Below are 23,752 nucleotides of genomic sequence, written 5' to 3' on the forward strand. Positions count from 1 at the left end.
TCTAGGTACATATCGTGCAAAGCAAATGGGGACAGATGTGATGAGTTCGTTTCCACTTTGGTACCTGGCTCACTGGTAGCGTAATGTTGCACATACTGCACGCATGTTGTGCGTCTGTACGCGTCGAGTACCGTGACGGCAGTACCATCTGCCGACACCCAATAAAGCCCAATGAGAGCATCCAACTCGAGCTCCCGATCCAATGGCAATCTGCAAGTCGAGCGTACAGTGCGAGTCTCTCTCAGCACGCACTTATACGAAGTGACACAACATGCATGATGCGGGCGGGCAGCTTCTTGTGCGGTTCATGGTGCCCAACCTCCAAAAGTGCTTTCCTGAAGAGAACGACAAAGTCAGGATTCGGCCATTTAGCGAGGTCTGGTCTCGCCCTAAACACTGATATCAGAGTTTGAGCAGCTCTTCATCATCTACAATATGAATAGCAAAACGACTCGCGTCGCGTCGCCCATGGCAAATGGGCAACTCGGTTCTGCCCAGGATTGGCGAGGTGCCACGCCTTGCCGATTCTTTCAGATGGGGTCTTGCACCAGAGGATCATCCTGTCCCTTTTCCCATATCAATGGTGTCTCCATTCGTCGTCCTCCAGAGCCTCAAAAGGTAACAGAGTCCCCTCCCACCCCCCCTTCTCTCCTGAAGATGCCAGTCGCGAGAACGTCCTGCTGACTCTTGTTGTTATAGCGAGGCGTGCCAAACTGGAAACCCAGAACGAACGACTACCCTTCTGCCACTGCACCTCCGGAGAGCGAAAAGCCAATTTGCCGATTCTTCAAAACCGGGAGCTGCGTATATGGGGAGAAATGTCTGTTCCGTCACGCTGAAGAGAATTTGGCTTCTCGAGAACCCACCCCTGCTACCCTTGCTGTAGCAGATGCGATTGAGGTTAGTTGTCCCACGCTGAACCTTCACAAACACCATGTTCAACCGTTCTTTGTACGCCAGAATGATGGGTCAATCAACTGAAGAATAAGTGTTGACTTGAATGTTGCAGGATGAATCCAAGAAGGACGACTTCTCGAGAACAATTGGAGGCGCATTCGTCCAATTCGAAGCTGGTGCTCGGGTATCCAAGATCCGTCTGCCCAGCGACTTCTCCGCCGTCCGTATCAACGGCTTGCCGCAAGGCACCTCTGAGCAATCAGTCCGTGATATGCTCGCCGAAAAGGGGCTCGACATCGGCGTCGACGATGTGTACATGTTGCACATGGATGGCAGCTGCGGAGCTTCTGTGAGATCGGATGACCCGTCCTTCTCCAAGAGGCTCTGTGCAATGTTCCACTCTGGCTATACATGGCAAGGTGTCAAGATATATGCAACTCCCATCGCTGCACCCATGCCCTCTGGCCACAGTGCTCGACGTGTGGACTGCAAAAAGGTCCACCTATCTTGGCACAAAGCGGTTCGGAACGTTTGGTTGAACTTTGACAACGGAGATACTGCCAAGAGAGTGAGCGATTTGTTCGCAAAGGGCAGCTATCGGATCTTGGACCAGAAAGTCACCACGAAGCCAGCTACTGAAGCTCAGCCGACTATTCATTCGTACGCGTGGTCGCCGTCAAGGAACCGGGTGAATTGGACAGTCATGCTGACTGAAGTGCCGGCTGCCGCCGAGACGAAGGACATCTTGCAGGCCATCACGCTGGAGAGAAACAGGCCTCGGCACGTAGAAGTTGGCCCGCCCACGTATTCAACCGATGCTGAAAAGGCTTCAACCATAGTACGCTCACTTCTAACAAACATTGGACCTCTGGAATATTTCGAGGTCACATTGGAGACCAACGCCAGGCGAGTCAAAGCCACTGCTCGCTTCTTGGACGAAGCCGACGCTAGGAGAGCTGCCACGGAGCTTGACAAAAAGGAGCTTATCTTCCATCCTAAGGCGCGGTTGACTGTCCAGATGGTGTACTCGGCCAAGTTCAAAGCCGGTACAAGCATTTACGACGCGGTCTACCCCAGAATCCTGGCTCAAGAGAAGGCTTGGAAAGGCAAGAATGTCATCTTCAAGGCGTACAACAGCACGGACCCCTTGAAGAGGTTCAGGCTCTTGAAGATTGAGGGAGAATCGGCAGCTGATGTTGCGGTTGCCAAGGCGGACCTTGAATCTATTCTTGGCGGCGTTGTTGCGAAGGGAGATGGCATCCCCCTCTGGGACTCTTCCCTCAAGGCTAATGGAAGGCTTTTCCAAGCGATCAAGAAGCTGGAAGCAGAGCTCTCCACGACCATCATCCGAGACAGAGGCAGATCTGAGTTGCGCCTTTTCGGGTCTCAGGCCCGCTGCGAGGAGGTGGAGCGTCGCCTTGCCGAACTGATACGAGCCGCGTCATTGTCGACATCTGCCCGGGCCATTGAACTCGAACCTCACAAGTTCTTCTGGGCCTGCCATGGGGGATTCAGGAAGATAACTGCCAGACTCGGGCCGGAAAAGGCATCGTTTGACATCATTTCCACGCCGAAGAAGATTGTCATATCCGGCTCGCTAGAAGACTACGATGTCGCCCTGGCCATCATGGAAGGCCGAGAACAAGTCGCCGAATCAGTCGTGCGACATGAAGTCAACGAAGCGGCTCAAGACTGTTCAGTTTGCTGGACAGAAGCGGAAACGCCTGTCAAGACCCGGTGCGGCCATGTATACTGCCAGGAATGTTTCGAAAGAAGCTGCACGATGGGAGACGGAACTGCCGCAGACTTCGCCATCCTATGCCATGGAAATCAGGGCAGCTGTAAGAAGGTCGTAGTGCTTGATGACCTTCAGGAGCATCTCTCCGAGGGAGCGCTTGAGGACGTGCTTGAACGATCCTTTTCGTCCTACATCAAGCGACATCCCAACGTGTTTCGCTACTGTCCCACTCCAGACTGCGGCTACATCTACCGAGTCTCCTCGGAGGCGAGAACTCTGAATTGCTCGAATTGCCTCAGGCCGACCTGCTCCGCTTGCCATGAGCCGCACGTCGGCATGTCGTGCGCAGATCACCAGGACATCAAGACGGGAGGCTACCAGGCCTTTGCGAAGCTCAAGAAAGAGCTGGGCATCAAGGACTGCCCAACATGTAAAACTCCGCTGGAAAAGATCGATGGATGCAACCACATGACTTGCATAGCGTGCAAGGCTCACATTTGCTGGGTGTGTTTGATGCTCTTCCCCAACGGCACCGGTATTTATGCGCATATGGCGAAGCTGCACGGAGGGCATATCGACATGACGGGATTGTAAATGCCACTCTAACAGCAGCTGTTAGCCCAGATCCATACCTGCACAAAAGGAGAGAAGATTGATGAACCGGTACCCTTGAGTGTCTTTTGCCAGTTCACCATCAAGTGTATGCGCCATGATACCTCTTCCACTGGTCTCTCTATGTTGGATCAGAGGGAACTGGTGGACTTAGTTCCTCGGCATCTGTTGGGGCGGCAGACTCTGTCCACTATAGCACATCGCTTGATGCCACAATTCGAGGGCAAATGATGTATCTAGAGAATGTAGGGTACACATCTGCATGAAGGCTAACGGTTGATGGTTTTGCTTCAGCAAAGGCTTTTCAATTGTCATTACTGCAAAAAGGAGCGAGCGAGAGTGCAGAAGGTGAAAGTAGAACTCGGTGATGCATGCACTGTGCGAGCGTTGGTGCTTGTATTCGCACCGTCCCCGCCCCCACCACGACTCTTTCCTCGAAATCATCGAACTTGAACTTCCGTCTGATATACATTTTTTGGTATAAGGTCAGATAAAAGAGACCGCTGTACTTCATTCACTTGCTCCTCCATTATACAGGTTCAATTACTCAACGTTCTGTTGTGCTCTTGTCCAGCCCTTGTTCTCACCTTCAACCAGACAATGTCAAGCAAGATCCCACCGCTTCTCGAGCCATATCTCGGGTTACCCGAGGAGGCATCCCTGATAGTCTTGACGAATGTCATGGGAGCGACGTCAAACTGGCTTATTCTACGGTACCTTTGCTCAATACTCCAGGGACGGAACATTGGCGGAGATGAGTCGGGGACGGACTCTGGCGTCGTGCTTGTGAGCTTCATGAGAGACTTGGCCTTCTGGAGAGAGGGCGCAAGCAGATTAGTGAGTTTTTTGAGACTTCACCTTCTCCTTGTATGTGTGTTGAAATTTCGAATGCTCATGTGAATTACTTCGTTCCGACAGGGTTTGGACTTGGACGGCCTGAGCAGAGCCGGCAAGTTCAGCTTCGTAGACGGACTGACAGGCCTGCTCTCAGGAGGCCAAGGGTCGGAATCCACTGGAGACAGAGGGCGAATCCTAAAGAGCGGCAAGCTGGAAGACGTGAGGAGAGGCATCGAAGCAGCTATTGGCGATGTGAGAGCGAGTTCCAAAGTCTTGATTGTGGATCAAGTAGACGAGCTGTTGGCGATATCCGATGAAGATGACGTGACAGCCCTGGCGCTGGAGAGAATGCTCTTTTCCTTGAGAGAGGTGAGTCACGATGGAACATGTCGTCTTTTCGGCGCTATCTCGTGGGCGGGCAGAAAGGGATGTCGTGCCTGATGTGGAATGGATTTAGCTAACAGAAGAATGCCAGCGAGTCCATGCGACGATTCTCGCCGTTTCCGCTGACGACGCTCTGCTGCGCTCTCAGAACACAGCGTTGGAGCGCTCTCATGCGGCGCTGGTGCTGGCGCAAACGCATGCGGCCGACCTGGTCCTTAGTCTCAGGATGCTGGACACGGGCGTGGCGAAGGATGTCAGCGGCGTGGTGAGGATCGCAGTGCGTAAAGAGGAGGATGAGGGTGCAGAGTATTTGTACCACGTTGGGGCAGACGGGAATGTCAAGGTTTTTGAGAGGGGGACTTGACGCTGGAACACACCCTATACTGGGTGATGATGAAGCGACCACCTATGGTGAGAGTATCTCGAGGTACATCTGCCAGTGACGGAGCGAAAATGGATATGGGCATTTGAGTACAGTTGGATGGGCGCATGAATGAGAAAGGTGGAAAGCATTCTACCCGAGCATCTGACAGTGATCAAGGCACAACATAGGTACTACACATAGAGCATCTGATCACTTGGGCTGCATGTAGAGGCATAATGAGAGGCCAAGAGTAAGGAACAGGCGACTTGAAGAATCAGGAATGTCATTTCAAGAGACTCCCTCCACCTAGATCCCCTAACGGAATTTCCGGCGCGAAAATCAAAAGCAGTCGGGGTCCCTTTTCTTTTCGATAACACCATTTGTCCCATGCTCCAGCCGCCTTCCTTGATCAATCGCCCAAATTTACATCCACCGCCACCTCCACTCGAGTCCATGCAGCGAAAAAGAAGGAAAGGAGAACATAAAGAAGACCTTAGAAAGAAAAAAGGAAGAGGAAGAGTTCATCCGGCAGATGCGTCGCTCATCACGCAAGAGAAGAGTGAGAAGATGCAAAAGCGTTGTCTTTGTTCGCCAGGACTCATTGACCTCATGGACGCGGGATTATTGTTCTTTTTTTGGTTTCTTCTATTTTTCCTCGTTTCTCTCTCTCTCTCCCTCTTCTACCCTTTTGTGCATAAGATCCGGTGTAGCGACGAAGAAAAAAACAAAAAAACCAGTAGAAGCAGAAAGAGAGCTCCGAAAACGCTCCACAAAGGTCACTTAAGACTCCTGCTCAGCGGACTTCTTGCCAACCCTGGCGTTCTTGGGGGCGCCGGTCTGGAAGCCGTTCTTGAATCGTCGGGAAACGTCCTTGAGGTAGCGGCAGCGACCAGTGCCAACGGTCCTTCTCCGCTTGGCCTTCTCGCTCCAGTTGTCTGCAAAGAAAGAAAGTATTGTTAGACGTCGATTCTCGCGCTTGGATAAGGTAGCGGGACAGAGGAAGACGAGTTGCGTCTCCTGTTTGTTTGGTTGGAAGGACAGATTAGAGTCCGGGAGAGCACATACACTTTCGCATCTTGGCGGCGGGGTAACCGCAAGAGGCACACTCATGCTTCTGGACGTGCAGAGAGCGACGACCTGTTCCAACCATAATCAGTATGCCAAAATTCATTCGTCCAAGCGTTCGATTCGGTCCGCCATCCGTCGCAATTGACCGCCCTCGGGCTGAATTCGTCGAGACGAGAGCACACTTCTCCAAGCCCAGTCGGTGGCTTCCCTTTCGATCTCTTCTCTGGTCCGTGTCTCTGGCGGCAAGTCTCGATCGAATCTTTTCCCTTCGGGCGGGTCTGTTGTTGCGCAGGAGGCATCACGAATGCCGCGTTTCCGGTGGATTGAGGATGGGAGAAAAAACTAACCGCATCGTCGGCAGAGAGTGTGCGTCTTGTTGTGACGCTTACCAAAGCTGGAGGTACCCTTCGCTACACACAGGATCAACAGTCAGCCTTGTTTTCCGCATCATGACCCAACAGAGGTTCTTCGCCAGATCCCGTCCTCGATTCTCCCTAGGAGTTTTATGTCCTCGCGCAGCATCTTTCGACGGAATATGCAGAGCTTTTCGGGGGTTTCGTAGAAACGGGATCTTCGAGGCGGCGAGCAGGAACAGCATCAAAACGTACTCATCTTGGCGGTCGGTGGTGGTTAGGCGTGAAGCTGGGGATGACGATTCACAGATTGTTAATTTGGGGGGGAGAGCAACGCCTTTTTCGCGGTGGAGTGTCGAATTGCCAGCCCTAATTTTTGCGTGGGAGTGGCGTGGGCCTGGGCGCCCGTCTAATCCACGTGATGATACCCTCTCGCCTGTGCACGTGATGCCACTTTTTTTTCCTTATCTCATCCTCGAGCAATCCGCCAGCTGAGTCAGCACATCCTTTTCACTGTCGGATATCGGGGCCGTCTGCTGGTGTAAGTCGGTAGAATCCTGCATCTGTTTGATTGAAGTTGAGGGCAATTCTGATTTGACCCGGTGCAAGTCGACCTGTATTTGCATATTATGGCATGATTATGCTTCTTCTGATTGAGACCGTCATGCATTGTACGAGGTCAGTTGTTTATAATCATGACTACCGGCTTCGAGGTTTACCTGTTGATGAGAAATACCATGTACTACTAGTGTACATTCTCTCAGTCACTCTTCCATCGTTCTGAGCAACGCAATGGAAAGAAACACCACACACGACTTTCGGAGATATATGTTCAAATTTGACTTAGTTCCTCATTTCGTATCGCTGACGCCAAGTCAGCTCTCTTATACTGAAAACGTGAAAACAAAACATCAGGTACTAGTATAGTCGAGATTCCCTTAAACGCCATCCCTACCTAAGGTATCCGGCCCAGGTCATAATAGACTGCATACGAAGGACAGACGAAGCAGCCCAAAAGCAGTTTCAAGCATTTGAACAGAGAAGCATCCATATACACAACCCATGTATATGCCATAGCCCCGAAACAAGTTTGCAAACCATGTCAACGCCGTACGTCCAGCTAAATTTCGTCGTTCCTTGTCCTTGATAACATCGCCTTCATATGCCTCTTAGGGCCATTGTGATGGCCCGATGATGTGGCCCGGAGCAACTTTCATAGATATTGCCTCTCCTCTGGCGTCCATGGTATGCACGGCCGCGTCATTGCCCCACCAGTGAGGACTGCTCATGTTGGTCAAGTAAAGGGTGAAGAAGATGAGCAGCGTGGAAATGATGAGACCACAATCGAGCGCTGCCGAAACGACGTAGTTGTACTGCAGCCACCAGCCCGTGTATCGTCGCCTGATAAAGTAGTTGAAGACGACGCCGGCGAGACCCCAGCACAGGTAAATGTTGACGGTCGCTGGAGGCAGCTGGCCGGTGCCTCCGAAGATGACGGGCGAGCTGACGTAGCGCCAGAAAGACTTGGGCCAGCGGCGAGCCAGCAGCCAAGTGGCAATGGGCGTGATGGCTCCAACGAGCCAGAACCACTGCAGCGATGCGTAGAGAGCTCCGTGGCTGAAGATGCGAGCGGGTCCGATGGCGCCCCAGATGATCGAGGCCGTGTAGAAGACGCGGCCACCCGGGCACGAATAGCCGTTTTCCTGCTGCTGATCGCAGACGTTGGGGATGTGACCCAGAGCCCAGTTCATGACGGCAATCTGCACGATAGCAGACCAGACAGAGGCCAGAAGCTGCGACGTGAACATGACGCGAGGGGGCACCTTCATGTAATGGCCGAGCTTCAGATCCTGGGCAAAATACAAGGCCTGGGACATGGAAATGTAGCCATAGTTCTTGAACATCATCATGGCCAGGGGCCGGCCGGGGACCATGTACCCAATGATGAACTCGGTTAGGACGTTGAGGCCGAGCTGGATGTTTGTAATGGCTTGGACGATGCCGATGGGGATAAGCCACACAATCGGAAGCAGCAAACAGACGACGAATGCCCACACCGGGAAGCCAGTATCCCAGCCGGCGACTATGCCAAAGGAGATGGCCACCATGCCAACGAAGAGCGCTGCCCCGATGATCATTGTTAGCACTCACTTACAGCTCCGTGATGGGGGGAAACAAGTGGTTATGCCGGGGGGAAGGAAGGGGGAGCGTGACATACCTGCGTACCACCAATCCTCGGCATCGCGGTACTTCTTCATCAGCCGCATGTGAACGTCGTCCTCCTGATGACGGGCGAGCTTAAACTGGTTCCAAATTTCTTTGCCATGGTAGAGAGCAACGTGGATGAGAACGGCGGCAACGGCAGCAAATGAGAGAGCGTAGGCGAGGGCAAATTGAGTCGGCAAGAACAGGGGCGAATACTCCTTGTACGCTGTCTCGTTGAACTTCAAGTCATTGCCCAGGATTCGCGAAACGTTGTAGACCTGGCCCAGGTTGTCGTATGAGTCGGAAGACTGAACAGGAAAGTAATCGGAATACCAGGTGCCGCTGAAGTGAATTCCCATGGAGATGACGATGAAGAAGATGACGATTCCGCCCAGCACGTTGGCGATGGCATGGAACGGAGGAATCAGGGGCGAGCCCACGAAGCCGCTGTAAACAGACCAGTCGAAGGAGGTGGGCATCAAGCCATATCCGTGGCTAGGCCCAAAGATCTTTTGAACGACGACGCTGTTCGGGACAGCCCAGCAGACCCAGGCAAAGGAAGAGAGGCCCCTGAAGATCCACCCGGGGAACCAATACCAGAGGAACGCGCCGAATCCGACGATGAGGAAGAGCTTGTAGCGGCCAATGGACCAGCCGTTCGTCTTTGACGGGTCCGATGGCGAGTGGTCATGCAAGCTGTAGAAGAGGGCGACGTTGACGAGATCCGCGGGCCAGATCATGGCAGCGGGCCAGACCAGGAAACGGCGAGCCAGGCCAGCCAGGCCATATCCTGTACACAGCGTGGTGATTCCGAAGAGAAGCTGGAAAGCCCAGCCAAAGTCCTGCTTGTAAAAGAGGCGCTGCGCCAGCAGAACATCGGTCGCATACAGCACGCCACCGCCATAGGCAGCCTAAGGCGAGACATCGTCAGCCTATGTCGACGCAGAAAGGGGGGTTGGTTTTCGTAAAGCCCGTTGGCTTTCTCTTCTGTAGTGATAAGATGACTTACATTGGACATGGCGACAATGATGACGTGCTCCTTGTGGTTGAACTTGCCGGGTCGGAGGTTGAACTTCAAGCCGAAGACGTTCCATTCCTTGTCGGGCATGACCAGGTCCCAGCCGCGGCCGATGGGATAGGCAATCAGCTGGATGACATATGTCGTGATGGCGACGCTCGGGTTGCGCAGGGAGAAGAGCATGTTGACGCCAGAGCCGACGGTACAGAGAACGAGGCCGATGACCCAAGCACGGATGGTGTTGGCAGGGACGTCGACATCATAATTTCGAACGACGGCTCGCACCTATAAGAGCAGAGGAGAAAGGGGATTCATCCCATCAGCTTACATCGTCCTTGTCTTCTGTTGGTGATGTCCTTTTCATCTTTCCCTCCGCGTGAAGATGTCTGAATCTCGTTTCATCTCCCACAGACGGGTGGAAGAACCAAGTGGATAATAAGTCATACCTCGGGATACGGGCTGTTATCCTCCATGAGGGCGTGCTCAATCTCGATGCCCTTCTCGGCATTGCCGGTCGCTATAGCGGCGTCGACATCGTTGAGGTCGTCAATGGGCAGGTTGGGGTCGAGCTTGTGCGCCTTTTCAAACTGCTGGAGGTGCTTGAGATGCTGCATGCCGGGCGTGTCCGTCTCCAGAGGGCCGGGGATCGGGGTGATGTGCTCCGGCTCATGGCGCCGGCGGAAGAAGGATAACGGCATGTCGACGGTGAGAAGCCGCTGCCGTTGCGAATTCTGAGCGTCGACGATCCGCGGCGCTGGTCTGCGCGATGTTTTTGGGCGATGCCTCTGCTGCGACTGTCGCCCTTGTCGTCGCTTTACTATCGCAGTTCCCCGCCTGGCTGTCGAAAGATCGAACGAGCCGAGTTGGATCGAGTCGAGTCGAGTCGAGTCGAGTCAAACCGTATGGGGCCGGGTCTGTCTGGCGGACTTGGCTCTTCTCTCTCCTCTTCTCGCCCTCTGTCTTGCTCTCGCTCGGCGAGGAAGGATTGTAGGTCGGCAGAGATGAGAAAAGAGAGCAAGGTGCGACGGCCTACTGCAGCACACACACACGCAACAACAGCAGCAGATAATCGCCTGCGACGCTAACCCCATGGGCTGCAATATTACATGTACCTACTCGTACATGCTGCAATGCCTCACAAGTGCAACTACCTACATACATACCTTACAGCACATCTGCGCCCTACCAATCACGGACCCTTGTTTGTGAGTGACTCTCTCTCTCTCTCTTTCACGAGTCCAGGCGACTCCATCTTTGATCAAGTTCCCCCGCCAAGTCATGGGCAGTGTGGCGCTCGAGCCCAGACCGAGACGAGAAGAGACGGCGCATCACAGTGTGCGGCTAAGGCGTCGTGCCCCTGTCGGTTCCTGTCATCCACCATGTGCCAACAGACGCTGCTGTGTGCCACAGAACGAGCAAGACGAGGGAGAGGCTTGGGAGGGCTTGGGAGGACCTGCTACTAGGCTTGGCTTTGGAGACGATGCTCATGCGCTGCGGCTTGGTTGGCTGAGCCGGTGCCAATCTAGCGATAACCTGCTCCTCCTGGGCAACGACGGCGTTGCAAAAAGCCAGACCTTCCTAAAGGACCGTAGCGTTTGGTGTCCTTGCGTGGCTGGGCATGGGAGACAGTTGGAACAAGGCGCGGGAGCACGGAGTGCGACAATCCTCCCATAAGAACCCACGCCAGCCGACGCCGAGGAGCGACCATGATGGTTCCCCATCTCCAAGCCGCGGCGGTCCATGAGTGTTTACGAAACACTCGATGATAATGTCCGTGATGTAGCAAAGTGCAGGTATCAACTACCGATTGCTCGTACAGCGCATGCATGTGCTCATCCAGTCTCTTCCGTGCCTCATGGGATGCCCGAGATTCGATAGATACCGGCCTGTTTCCGAGTACTCTCGTTTGCCTCCAACGAAAGACCGAAGCCGAGCGCAGTCCCAAAGCCAGCCAGCATGTGCTTCTGACACACATGCTTGCCGTGCCTAGCTGCGAGGCGCAAAATAGTCTGCTCCCATCTCGCCCGCCCAGCCAATGATGCAGCCAAGGGGGGGTCCCTTAGCCTCGACTTCTTCTCCAGGGTGAAGGCCCTTATCTCTTCCCCCCCTCGCATGGCGTATTTCTGACTTGGAATCGCGAGAGGCAGCTGAACCCACGATAGGCCGAGTCTTAATCTATCTTCTCCCCCCCAAGAATCCGATCTCGGGGACCGCAGGTGCGTGGCTTCTGCCAGCGCAGATTGCGAAATGCCTATCTCGAGCACAGAAGCTGAGTGAAGGAAAATCGCTTTCTGGGTATTACCTCGATAGCTTCCTCTGGGACTGCGACCCTCGGCTGGACAGTAGGTGTTTGTCGAAATTGACACGGGGTAGATCGTAGCCTTTTGTTGGTTCGTCATGGATCTCTGTCTCGTCCAGTCTCTGCCAACGGAAAGAGAGAAGAAAAAGCAGGCGATGTTCCGTCCTCATCACTCCGCACTGTACGCACGCATTACCTACTAGTAGGTAGTGGCTGTCCAGACACTCTCACAGGGCCAGTCTGTTGTTGCCCGACAGCGTGCAGACGCCACAAAGAGAGAAATTCTCAGCTCCCCCCTGCAAAACCCGGGGTTCCAGGCCCTCTGATATCTCCGATCGACGGGTAGTACTACTAGACGATATCATCATCCATGGATCTCTCTGCTAAGCCTCGGTACCTCAAAGTTCAAGTCAAGTCGTCAATCAACGCCATGTCAGTTTCTTCATCCGCTTCAATCTACCCAACCCGCGACAGCTTCATCATCACCCACGCAAAGTACATACAAACCAGAGTCGCTGACCACTCAAGGCTGCCTTCGTCCAGTGTTTCTCTTGTGCTCCGCTCCGCCACCCGACAGTGTGGAACTTTTGACGCGGACCGGCCAAGGCAAAACAGAAGTTCCAGGTCCCTCTTCCGGCGCCGTTTTCCCACTCACAAGCATTTAATATTAGAGGTACCGCGCATTCAAGTAAAGGCACCTCAGCCGCCACGCTCTACCTCCTGGGCACTTTTGTCGGCGTCAGCTTTGCTGCACTTTCGGTTGACCTTTATCCTTCTTTGCTTACCTTTTGTTTCTCAAGCCCTCCTTTTCGCTACAGGACGGGCTATTGTGCATGAGTTTACGATTCATTTACTTGGTATTGTCCATATCTCCCGCGTTCACGCCACCAAAGCCGGAAAGTGAACGTATCTCTGCACCTCTGTCATGCTCTGAAAACTCACTACAGTGCCGCATGTGTTACCTACATGTATGAGAATGAGTGAAGGCAATGTGTGCTTATTTTCGGCTCACTGAAAGCTCGAGCAAACACCAAGCCAGATAATTGACCTTTGAATCATCTTCGTCGACTTCTCATATTGCCCATTGCGCATTATACGGCCATACCTGACCTAGTCAGTTGAAGTGCGTTCTGCTTCCCAAACGCTGCTGCAAAGCGTCTTGGTGATACGTGTACGGCACCGTCAACATTTGCAGGAGTCCAAGCAAGTGCTTGCCCGAAAGGATATCCTCGCATTCTGGACGGATAGGTCGCAACATGGAGAGCTTCATTGCTCTGACAGACGAGTAGACAGCCTACTGCATCCTTCGGTAAAGTAGACAACAACGGGCACAATAACACATTCTTCTTTCATTCCGTGTTCAGCAACATACAATGGCAAATCATGTCATTATCATTTTTGCTTCATCAATCGTGAATTCTTCGGTCTTTTCATATTATATACAACAGGCACAGCTGCTTCAAGCACTAGCTGGGTATCCCAGATACAAGGGGTCAAAGAGAATCATATAAGCCAAACGTAGAAATCCAACAAGGGTCCCAGTTACAACGGGTTCAAGTCGGCGACATGGCCCAACGAGACATTCCACAGCGTGGTCCTCCCATGCGTAGCCTCTTTCCATTCTTCTGATGCAAAGACCCCCTTTGCGTACTCTTGCACTCTCGCCGTCAGCAAGTCTTGTCGCCTCACATCCGTCAGCCTCGCGATCAGTGCTGTGGCGTGTGCGTCCAGTATGGTCGGCTTGTCTCCGAATATCCAAAGCTGCCCTTCGTTGTGCTCCTTGAGGGCTGCATCAAGCTCCTCCACGAATCCACGGGCCTTGGCTTCTACCTCGCCGATGCTGGCGGGGGTGAACATGTTGCTGTAACATAGCTCGTGGCTAGGTAGACAGAGGAGGAGGAATGCTCGTCAGCAATGCCTCCAGGCGATGAGTCTCTTCTTCATGATTAGACTTACAAGACGCTTCTCAGCTCCAATGCTCTGCGATGATGCTCCGTCAGGTCCTTCTGCTCCAGCAGCTCCGCAGCTCGGTTAGGAATGCCATGTTTCTTCTCTTCGCGCCCTATGGTTAGGGCCATGGCGTGGAAGCTGTACAACTTGTCCATGATGCTCTGGATGGTGGCTCGATAATGGTCGGGCACAAGCTCCGGCTGCTGCTCACATAACCATTCGGAGATGTCTCGACTGTCTGTAAGGGGCGTGGCCAGCGCCCGCGAGGTGAGTGCGGGCACCTTTGCAGTGTCAGCACCGAGGACCATGTGCTTTCACCACCTTTGGGGCCAGCAAATAGACTTGTTAAGAGACTAACCTGGCCTCTTGAGTTCACCAAAGTGAGATACTCCTCCGAAAGATTTTCTTCCCGGTGGAGATTGACCAACTTGATGTGGACTTTGGGAGCCGTGTCAGAGTTCAGTCGACGTCCCAGGACGAGCCCAAATCGTATCATGAGCGAATAGAGCGAGAATGGAAAGTAGTGGAGCGTGTAAAAGTCGCTCTCGGCTGCCATGGTCATGTCGTCAAAGTCGACGGAATGAGCTGTAAGAAGATGCTGGGCCTTGGTCAGGACTTGGACAGACTCGATCCAGTGGAGGGCCAGGCTTGAGTTGGACTTGCAGTTGATGAAGAATCCCAGATGAGCAGCGGCAGCCCTTTGATGCAATATCTCGAGAGGGGGTTAAGTCTATAACGGTGGTAGATGTCGGCGAGAGCCTCTCTCTTTTCTCTCTCTCATATCTGATATGGAGTTGTTAGATCCGGGGGCAGTGGAGCCCAACCCCCGGACCGGCTTCGCCGTCGCGTTCAAGATCGGGCGCCGCTCCTGGCCCCTGCTCCCTCAGCTGCGCCTCACTACGCCTCACTCTCACCGAGATTTCCCACGGCATTGGCTGTTCTCCGTATGACGAAACGCGCCATCGGCCGGAGTCGTCTCCCCCTCTCCCCTGAATCTGGGGCAATTGCATCATACGACAATTCTTCCTCCTAGTAATGCTCTCTCCAGCAGCCACTTGGTCCGTTGGTGACTTCTGGTCCGTCCTGACTGCGTCACTGTCGCTTTCATCACAGCATTGGTCTCGTGGTGCAGCTGGTCCCGCATCAATCCATTAACGATGCGCCCTAGCCTGCTCAGCTCGGCATTTGGACAAGAAAGAGAGGGCAAAAGGTTCGGGGTCCATTGAGGGAGCAGATCAATGTGATCCAATACCTACTGTAGGTAGTGCGCGCTACTGTATCTACCCTACATCTCGGATCCAAAGCCCGTCTCCAATCTCAGGACAGCAACCTTCGCCAGCCCCCTTCGGACTTCTGCATTGGATGTCTCTCATAGCATCAAGAGATATGGCCAGAACTTTATACCTCACGAAAGGTCCATCCATGTATCGTAGTAGCGCTCTTTCAATAGCCGATGTGAGCTGCAGGGCATACCGGCATTAGTCCCACTGATCACATGTTCATGGGACGTGATCAGCAGTGCTCTTGTGGATATTGTCGGTTCTCAAACCTCTGATCTTGTCACCAGTGAGCGCCCTCCGCTGTACTTCTCTTTTGAGTAGATTGAGTGCCTCATACCGAAGCAGCCAGGCCTGAGCTCAATCTGCCGGCATACTGTGTCAGAACTGATGGATCATTGGCCGCGCTTGGAGCACTGGGAAAGTAGAGAAAAGGAGGTTACGAGAGCCAAGATTGAGCCACTCGAGGGTCACAGATGCTGGCGAAGAAATCCGCGAGCAAGGCTACATATCAGGGAATAAAACGACCTTCTAGCTTATACAGAGTCTTCAACCAGTCGGTATCAAGAGGCCCACGGATGCATGATGCTGAGAACACCAAGGCCATCCGTTGGTCGAGTGAAGAAAGTATTCAGACCCGTCATCTCCTTTGCCTCGCCTCAAGGCATATTGTGTGAAGAAGCTCAAATGTAACAGAGTGGGAAGCCAGGACACCATTTCGGCCAGGAACAAGATCGTTCCAGGCGAGACATCAGTCGTCTCCTCACTGGTCAGCCCAAAGGCTACCAATTGGTCTGTTGGGATGCCTCGCAGTGTACTTTCTCCTGGTGAAGGCGATTAGGCAAGATCCGTCATCTCTCTCACAATCATGACTTTCTAAGAGAATTCGAATTGAGGAGCGTGGTCCATGATCTCCATTACCACTTCACTTCATCGCCGAGCTGGAGCCAATATACGCTCCATCGTTCTTGCCGCTGTTGAAGGCGGCTCACTCTCATTGTTTGGGTCATGTCTATTGACTGTCTTCGTGCAAGATGCGGTCAGAAGGGCGCACTGCTTGACAATGAGAACACTCGGCTGGAGACAAAAGCTTGAAACCCGTATCTTGGACCCTTTGGATTCATTAATAGTCATGTTCGAATCAGAGAGATGAAAGAGATACGAGACAGTGTGATGGAAACAAGGCGCCGGACCCCTACGTGAATAGCAGCAAAGGGTGAGCTGTTTGCGCACAATAAACGAACAGAGCGGAAATTGCGAGAATGGGGTGTCGGAAAGATGCCCGTGAGCATAACCCAAGCAGTTGACTCGACGAGCCAACTTCCATAGCCTTTCACAGACATACGAAAGACCGGGAAAGTCGGCTGTGGTATGCCCAACATCGGCTCTGTGTCGCCATTGTGGCCAGAGAAAGTCCCGAAGCTAGAATGCATATCTAGAATACAAGACAGTCAGCAGTTCAGGCAATAACTAGCCGCCTCGAGAGGTAGCCATATCAACATGTGGTACGACGAGCCTATATTCAGTATCGAATGAACATTGCCGCCTGAGACCACTGAACAGGACAAGAGAGCATCCAATGGCTATAACGAAAATGATTTCCCCCAATGGAATCGGAAAGAGGTAACTTTGCAACCTGGAGCGAGATACCATGTATCAAAGGCTGCATGCCAAGAAGCTACTCCGATGACGAAGATACTTGACAACTTCTAGGTCTACGGAAAGCGCTGAGAACTCGCCGATAGCGAGAGGAGCGAGGTTGTATTTGCGATACTGTTGTCGGAACGGGTGCCAGGTAATCTGAGCGTATCCCCAAGCTGCAAGGCATCCGCCATTGCTTGGTAATAATCGAGTGTGAAGCTGGCTTCATGTGGTCGTGGACTATATGAGAGTTCATGACATGCCAATGTTAAGCAGCACCACTAGACGAGCACCTCGCATGGGGAGGCATCGACCGGTGGGTACGCAGACTCGAATGCATCATGGGCCAGCGTTCTCTGTACTCGTATTCTGTAGATGCACGACTGATACCCATGGTAGTACAAGTATGTATGTACATACAGTAGTTCCTGTAGCAGATCATACAATCCATGGCGGCTGAAGCTCCGAGTGATCGACAGGGGGAACCGCTTTTCCGGCTGGGGGATTTCAGGGGGGCGCGCATAGCCAAAACGACGCGGACCTGATTACTATCCACACAGTCAGTTACAAAGTTAATGTACGGAAGTTGATGTTCTCACCCTCCGTGGAAGCACAGGCACTACATACCAACACACGAGTGCCTCTTGGCCTCACATGTGAGCCACCAGGCAGAAGCAGGGAGCTGCAGCTTGCGTCTGGCCAGCGTTAAATCACAGTGGCTGGTGGGATGAAGCAGAGGTCAGGCAATCGAGCCATAGAATCTGTCGTTTGCAAATGAGAGCCAGCCCAGGTCAGACACATACATGCAAGTACCTAGTTGCGCGATCTGAACGCTAGGGGGTTAGGACGCTTGCAACATAACGTGCTGTGTCACAGCTCTCTTCCCAGTCGCTCTTTGCCAGGATTACTATTGTGAACAGTGACGGGGCGACAGACTTGCCTACGTAATGCGTGAGGAGAAGGCCAGAGAGAGGTAGGTATTGTTGCGCTCAGCATTCTGCTTCTGGAGACAGTGGCCCCCCCCGAGTTGTTACATCATCGATGGTCAAGGATCAAGCCATCGATCGCGATGGCACACGAAATAATAGTAGATCATCTTGGTCCATACTCATTTCCTCCTTGGTGCTTCGAGCAAGCATTCGACCAAGATAGTAGGAGCAATACCATCTGTGATCAAGGACAAGAGCTAGGTATGAGATAAGAGATGGCGATTGTCACCCTGGTCCAATCTCGGGAGGGTGAACGGGGGCGGGTAAGGCGGCTGCGTTGCCTCCGTTCCACGAGCCCAATTCCGTACCTGCAGCTGGTTGCCGCCATCCCAGCTGCAATGCCGGTGGTACAGAGTACTACTAGCAGTAGTATCGAGAAGGTCTGGTGTCTTTTTGTCGTCATGAGGTCGGGAAAAAAAAAATAAGAGGCAGCCAGCCGGGCACTCTGTCCCCATACCTACATACATATGTACTTGCCTAGGTAGCCTGTGGATTCCGTGTCATGTATTACAGTGGGCGCTCCATAAAAAACAGCCCAACCGAAGGGCTGTCAAAAGTCGCGTCGAGTTGAGCTATTCAGGGGGGCTCCCATGTGCGGCTGCATCGCCTTTTGCCTATTTTGCACGTAGCCGCTGGATCGGAATCGATCTAAATAGGAGCTGCGCCGGGCTTGTTGACGACGCATTGACTCGGCAGTCCTTCTGCGTTTCGTTTCCATCTTGGGTTTGGAGGTGTGTGTACCTACCTTGTACGAGTTGAAGTAGGTAACCTTATCGAGAAATGAGCTCAAGCATCAACGCAGCAAGAAGGCAGCTGCCAGGTACTCGTTTACCTACCTCCTGACGCCTTCCGATTCTCCTGGGAATTCCCTCCCGTCCTGCGCTTTCCTCCATCCTCTACCTACATGCCTTGATAGTGGCAAGTGGTGTTACGTTGCACTCTCTCCAATGAGAAAAGAGACATGCGCATGGATAAGGCGGTGATACAACGTACAAGTGACTAGGTACCTACCTAAGGTACCTACTTACCTAGGTACCTCCTTACTTGGTAGGTAAGGTAGCCTTCCTGACTGAGGACGACGAGGCTGGTAGGTAAGGTATTCAGATTCCGGATGCTTCCTTCTCAGCGCAGTGCGAGCATGGTTTCTTCCCTGGCAACTGGATCCCGCCTTCCAGGAGTACATAAACCAGATGAGATGGCAATGCTCTCCTGCACCTTGCTAGGCTCCCACTTCCTCGCCTGCAGCGATGCTCCGTGAGCTGCAGTTCGATTGCGAATCTATGATGCCATGGCCGGTTAATGGATCCCGAGCTAATGCATGGCTGCTGAAGTGGTAATTTCCTCTTTCCCAGTTTTGGTGCGGGGGCCGCGCAAGACTGAAGCCAGGTATCGGAGCTCTGAGGATTGCCGACATTGTGTCAGCCGCCAAGTGCCTCCTAGGGCGGTACCTGGAAGTACTTGGTGCCTGCCCAAAAGCACGGTATCTACCTAGGGCTTCTGAACACAGAGAGACTCGTCTTCTGTTTCCATGATGATCAATGACAAGCAACTAGGCAGGTACCTAGGTATCATTACGTGTCTACCTTACTATTACTCACACAATGTCCGTTTTGTTACTTACTCGGCTCCAAAAAGGAACAGTCATGGCAATTGCATCGTCAAGGGACATCTTCGCGGGAGGGGTGACCAAAGCTTTCTATCGTCACTCCACGAAACAACATCGCACAGAAATTTCTTCTTTTAGTAGCAGCCGAACACGGCATGTGAAATGGAGATTACTTACAATCGATGCCCTCTTCCGGCCTCTCCGTGAAATGTCCCCACCTTTGAGGTGACTTGTGCCTGCCGCCAGAAAAGTCTCGACAGGAACAAGTAAAGCTGCGGAAAGTGGGAGAGGAACAGAAAACTCAATTGATGGGGGCAAGAGACAAGAGCACACGAAGCCACGAAAGGCGCCAAGCGAAACGACCAATCAACTTGTGGGAAGCTTCCAATCGATACGATGCATCAGTATCTAGGTACCTAGGTACCCAGAATTCTCCCATTCTACCCAGAGCTGTGTCTTCCCTGCTTGCGCAGATCTGCCTATACTTATCCAATTGCCCGCGTCTTCTATTCTGTCCCATCTTGAGTAAGGTATAAAGGCCAGGGGCCTCGAGGCTGGGACACGGGTGGGTGAGGCTCCAATTCGTCGAGAATCTGACTGGAACAAATTGCAATCTTGGAAAGCTTATCCGTCTGACCGGCAACCCTGCTCGGTACATGGAGATACTCAGTGATGTTCTAGATGCCCCAAGCTCCATCAGTCTGAGCCGCCGGGTAATGGGAGTTTGTCTATCATGAGTGCAAGAGGTACGTGTATCGGGTGCCAGGTAAGGTAGCCGGTAATACCACCAGGTAGATAGGTATCTTGCTGCAGCCGCTCAAAGGGGGGTCGTCGAGCAGCATCGCATTTATGCACTAGCTCTTTTCACGATACGCAGTGATAATACGATCCTCTGGTTGGTCCAGCGGAGAGAGAACTCCGCGGATGCACTATCCAAGTATAGGTAGTACTACCATGAAGCAACATACGAGTACGCGGATGCTGCCGAGGAACGCAATCTCAAAACTCCGGCGGCCATGGAGCCTTTGGAGCATGGAAGCAACAGCTGGCAGCCATGTCCTGGTGACACAATTGGGAGCTACATACAGGAACCCCAAGCAACAGGCAAGGGATTCAAGTCATTGCATCCGGTGTGCGTGTCAGAACTTCGAAGTCATCCTTGTTGACTTTGCGGTCTCTGCACACTTGGCCAGTTCGGGGCGTGCATTTTGGTGAGCGGGTCGCAGCGACCATGTCACCAAGAGGCGGCGTGGGCGTAGCCAAGACAGGCCTTCTCATTAGCGCCGGCGGCGTCTGCTGGTGACGCTCTACCGATACCACCTATGTACAGTACTTACGGTACGGGCCAGCAAGAGTCAGTTCATCTGAACAATTGCTGTCAGTGGCACAGCAGAACGACTTCAGGTGCACTCGTAGTCCACCCTCGCATTGGCTGAAATGCCCATGATGCATCCAACTGCATTCTGAGTGCTTCGCGAATACCTATCGTGTCGCTTGAACTCAGTCGTTGCGAAACACTCGTGGACAGCATCTGCAGACTCGGATAGCCTTGGCGCTGTTCTTTGCTTCAAGCATCAAGCATCACCCACTTCCGGCAGCCAGTATGACCTCGTACAATCACAGAGACAGCCGTTCAGTGGGTTGGATACACGGTATAGGAATATCCAAAGCGAGTTCTGACAAGTATATTGCCAGTTTCATATGCCCCCCTCAGGCTCCTATAACTGGACACTATCTGATGTGCTCCCTTTCTCTGGCCTCCTCGCCGCCATCTCGTCCCATTCATCCCACAGCCCGTCCATTCGAGTCTCCATCTGGTGCCCGCTAATACCGTCCACAGCTTCAAGAGCGGCTTATGCCGCGATTCATCCAACTGCCATACCTACCTTAAGTTGGGTATTTCCGATTCATGCCTTAAGGTAGTAGGTACTTCATACTGCGGGCTGACAAGCTGTGGATGGGGTTCCAGGGAAGGCTCCGGGATATGAGTAAGGAGGAGTCAAAGGTAGCTGTATGATATGTTGCCGGCGTACCACACTTTGATGGCCATCCCTCTGTTGTGGCTGCCTTTATACCTAGGGAGACCACTTAATATAGCACAGCGAATGTTGTGTGTTGAATGACAGCACAGCATCGCATCAAGGATACTTTTGCTGCAGTGATTCGCGGCTGGCTGGACACCCTGCCATGGATGCATGCGCTAATATCACTTCCATGTGCGTGAGCGCTCGCACCGACATCAAAAAGCCTCCGAGAATAAGGTATACTGCCACATGGGTGGACGGCTTCCCATGTTGATCAAGGCATCACCCTCTAAAGGCCCTACGAGTAGGTCAATAGTTATGGTATGTACTCAATGCGCGGATGCAGTGCTGTACGAGCGCATCGCCCCCCCTAGCGCCCTGCTAATACTCGTCCACCCATTCTTGGCGACTTGGCTTGAGCACACATGTGAGGCAAGGAACGTTGAAACAGAATAGGGGAGCCCAGGGGACCCGTCTGGTGCTCCCCTGCCGCCGCAGCTCCCGAGGCAGGCTGGAATGCTTCCCTGTGCTTGTGCGAGCATGCAATTCCACGCGGCCAAAGGCCCCGCAACACGCAACCGTACGAGGGCGACAACTTCAAGTTTGTACCTTGCCTTGCGAGAGACGCACGTCGGAATTGGTAAGTAGGTATTACCTTGTCCTACCGGGCCTCATGCATGCTCGGCGCTCGAGTTTGACACTGTCAGTCTGGCCCGGCGAGACAGCCTGAGATAGCTGTGCCCGTACTGTACTCCAAAGTCTGTGTGTTGGGTACATGTACCTAATACGCGGCTCTTGGCCTCATTGCTGGGGCCTCCCAGTTGCCAGCACCGCAAGGCTGGCGGTACGGCAGATGTACCCTGGAGGGTAGGTAGAAGTCCGTTGTCAATGTCGTACCATCTGGCCCGACATGTCTGCGCTCGTTCGGTTTCTCTCCTCTCCCTCCGAGTAATACCAGGGTACATGGGCTCGCAACTTATCTTCGTGAGGCCCGTGAACCTTTCCCTTCCTCCTCCCTCTCCCACTTCTGCTCTGCCATCCCCCTCCTTTTTTCCCTCTGTGTGTGTCGAGGGGACGAGAGAAGCATTCCTTGTTCATTTCCGCCGCCTTGGTCTGCGCCACATCCTTCCAAATCATCCCGTCGGTACGATATACGAATCGCAGCGAACCTGGAACCCCGTCCAGGCCACTTTTAGGGCTCCATTGTTGGGCACGGCGCGCCGCAGGGAGCTCCGGCAGCGCGGGACGGCGGGCCCTTGTAGCTGGCCAGGCCGCTGAGAGTGCTGGAAGCACTGGGCTGGAGCCCAGCCCATGCCGGTACAGTGAGTGCGCCCTTGTCCCGCTGATGACCGGGAGCGCTGAACCGCCAAAGTACCCGACCCGTGCACCTCTGTGGGCTCGCGGTTCTTCAGCACGGGCAGCTTTTGGACATCAAATCCATCCATCTCCTCCTCCTCCTTTGCCCTTGTCCGCCCCATGTGAGTTTCCATCTTGCCAGCCAGACAGGGCGGTTCCCTCCGCCAGCTCCCACTTCCACCCGGTGCCTACCTTACCTTTACCTACTACGACCGCGACTAATGATTGAATCCGCTGCCTAACCACTGCCGACACAGAATCCATCTCTCTCCTCTCAGCTGGCTGGGGCCCGGACGTGCTTGACTTGCTGGGCCGTTCGTCTCTTCCCTTGCGCGTGGTCTCCATCGATCCGGCAGAGGGTCGCCTTTCCATTCGCTCGCTCCTACATACACCCTGGCGGCCGTCTCGCGTAGCCAGACCAGACCAGAGAATACCGGGCAGAATCGCCGTCCACGCCTCCGCGCCAGTCTCTTTTACCTGCACGCACCACATAATTCCGATCGCCTACCCGAATACTACACGCCCCTCCCAGGGCTATTTTCTTTCGTTTTTCTTCCGGGATTTTTTTGGAGTTCATCATTCGAGAAGCACCTCAGCGCGTGGTCGTGTCCGTGTATGCTTGTTCCTATTCGACTCGACTCCGCCCACTCGCCCAGTTCTGTCCTACGGAAACCCCAGATAATTTCCCATCCGTCCAGTCATCGCATTCAGCCCTCCCGTCCCACCATCCCCGGGTCTTCAGCCTCTGAACCAGGCCCCGAGTTGTTGGCTGTCCTTCGTTATCTGTCTGCCGCCGTTGCTGTAAGCAAACCCCCCCTCCACCCCTTTCTCTCCCGCAGCCAACCAGCGAGCCACACGCTGGGGGAATGCCTCCCATCTGGACAACAAGATTTCCTGACGGCTAGCCCACCTAGGTAGCTACCAGAATATCGCCCTGAGGCCTTGAAGCTTTGCTTTGCCTTCATCGCTATTCCAAAGTACTATCGTCTTCCCCGTCGAGGCTCGGTTCGCGCTGTTCCGCATTCGGTGGTCTTGAATCGAACTGCGGCCCGCACGACGACAACACGATTCACTTCCGTCTTCGAACCAGCTCAACCCACGGCCGACTTCACATAGCCGTGCCAACAACCACTT

General features: G+C 53.4%; 4 protein-coding genes across 4 annotated transcripts; 1 reads left to right on the forward strand and 3 right to left on the reverse strand.

Moving 5' to 3' along the window:
* Window positions 1–580: 580 nt before the first annotated feature.
* TRIREDRAFT_103482 (uncharacterized protein) lies at window positions 581–3,229 on the forward strand (the record flags this gene model as incomplete). Its single annotated transcript, XM_006962013.1, has 3 exons — window positions 581–618; window positions 726–900; window positions 1,010–3,229. The coding sequence occupies 3 exons, from the start codon at window positions 581–583 to the stop codon at window positions 3,227–3,229; spliced, it is 2,433 nt and encodes an 810-aa protein (XP_006962075.1).
* Window positions 3,230–5,173: 1,944 nt separating this feature from the next.
* Window positions 5,174–6,576, reverse strand: TRIREDRAFT_120020 (ribosomal protein L37e). Its single transcript, XM_006962222.1, has 4 exons — window positions 6,509–6,576; window positions 6,248–6,310; window positions 5,898–5,969; window positions 5,174–5,767 (listed from the first exon to the last, which is right to left on the reverse strand). Exons 1-4 carry the CDS (start codon window positions 6,510–6,512, stop codon window positions 5,613–5,615), a joined length of 294 nt encoding a protein of 97 aa, XP_006962284.1. The 5' UTR covers window positions 6,513–6,576; the 3' UTR covers window positions 5,174–5,612.
* Window positions 6,577–7,345: 769 nt separating this feature from the next.
* On the reverse strand, window positions 7,346–10,174 carry TRIREDRAFT_74601 (uncharacterized protein; the record flags this gene model as incomplete). Its single annotated transcript, XM_006962223.1, has 4 exons — window positions 7,346–8,375; window positions 8,472–9,369; window positions 9,468–9,761; window positions 9,923–10,174. 4 exons carry the CDS (start codon window positions 10,172–10,174, stop codon window positions 7,423–7,425), a joined length of 2,397 nt encoding a protein of 798 aa, XP_006962285.1. The 3' UTR covers window positions 7,346–7,422.
* Window positions 10,175–13,317: 3,143 nt separating this feature from the next.
* Window positions 13,318–14,287, reverse strand: TRIREDRAFT_103487 (uncharacterized protein; the record flags this gene model as incomplete). Its single annotated transcript, XM_006962224.1, has 3 exons — window positions 13,318–13,654; window positions 13,732–14,006; window positions 14,084–14,287. 3 exons carry the CDS (start codon window positions 14,285–14,287, stop codon window positions 13,318–13,320), a joined length of 816 nt encoding a protein of 271 aa, XP_006962286.1.
* Between the last annotated feature and the right edge of the window lie 9,465 nt (window positions 14,288–23,752).

This window comes from Trichoderma reesei (assembly GCF_000167675.1).
Source record: "Trichoderma reesei QM6a unplaced genomic scaffold TRIREscaffold_2, whole genome shotgun sequence".
NCBI lineage: Eukaryota > Fungi > Ascomycota > Sordariomycetes > Hypocreales > Hypocreaceae > Trichoderma > Trichoderma reesei.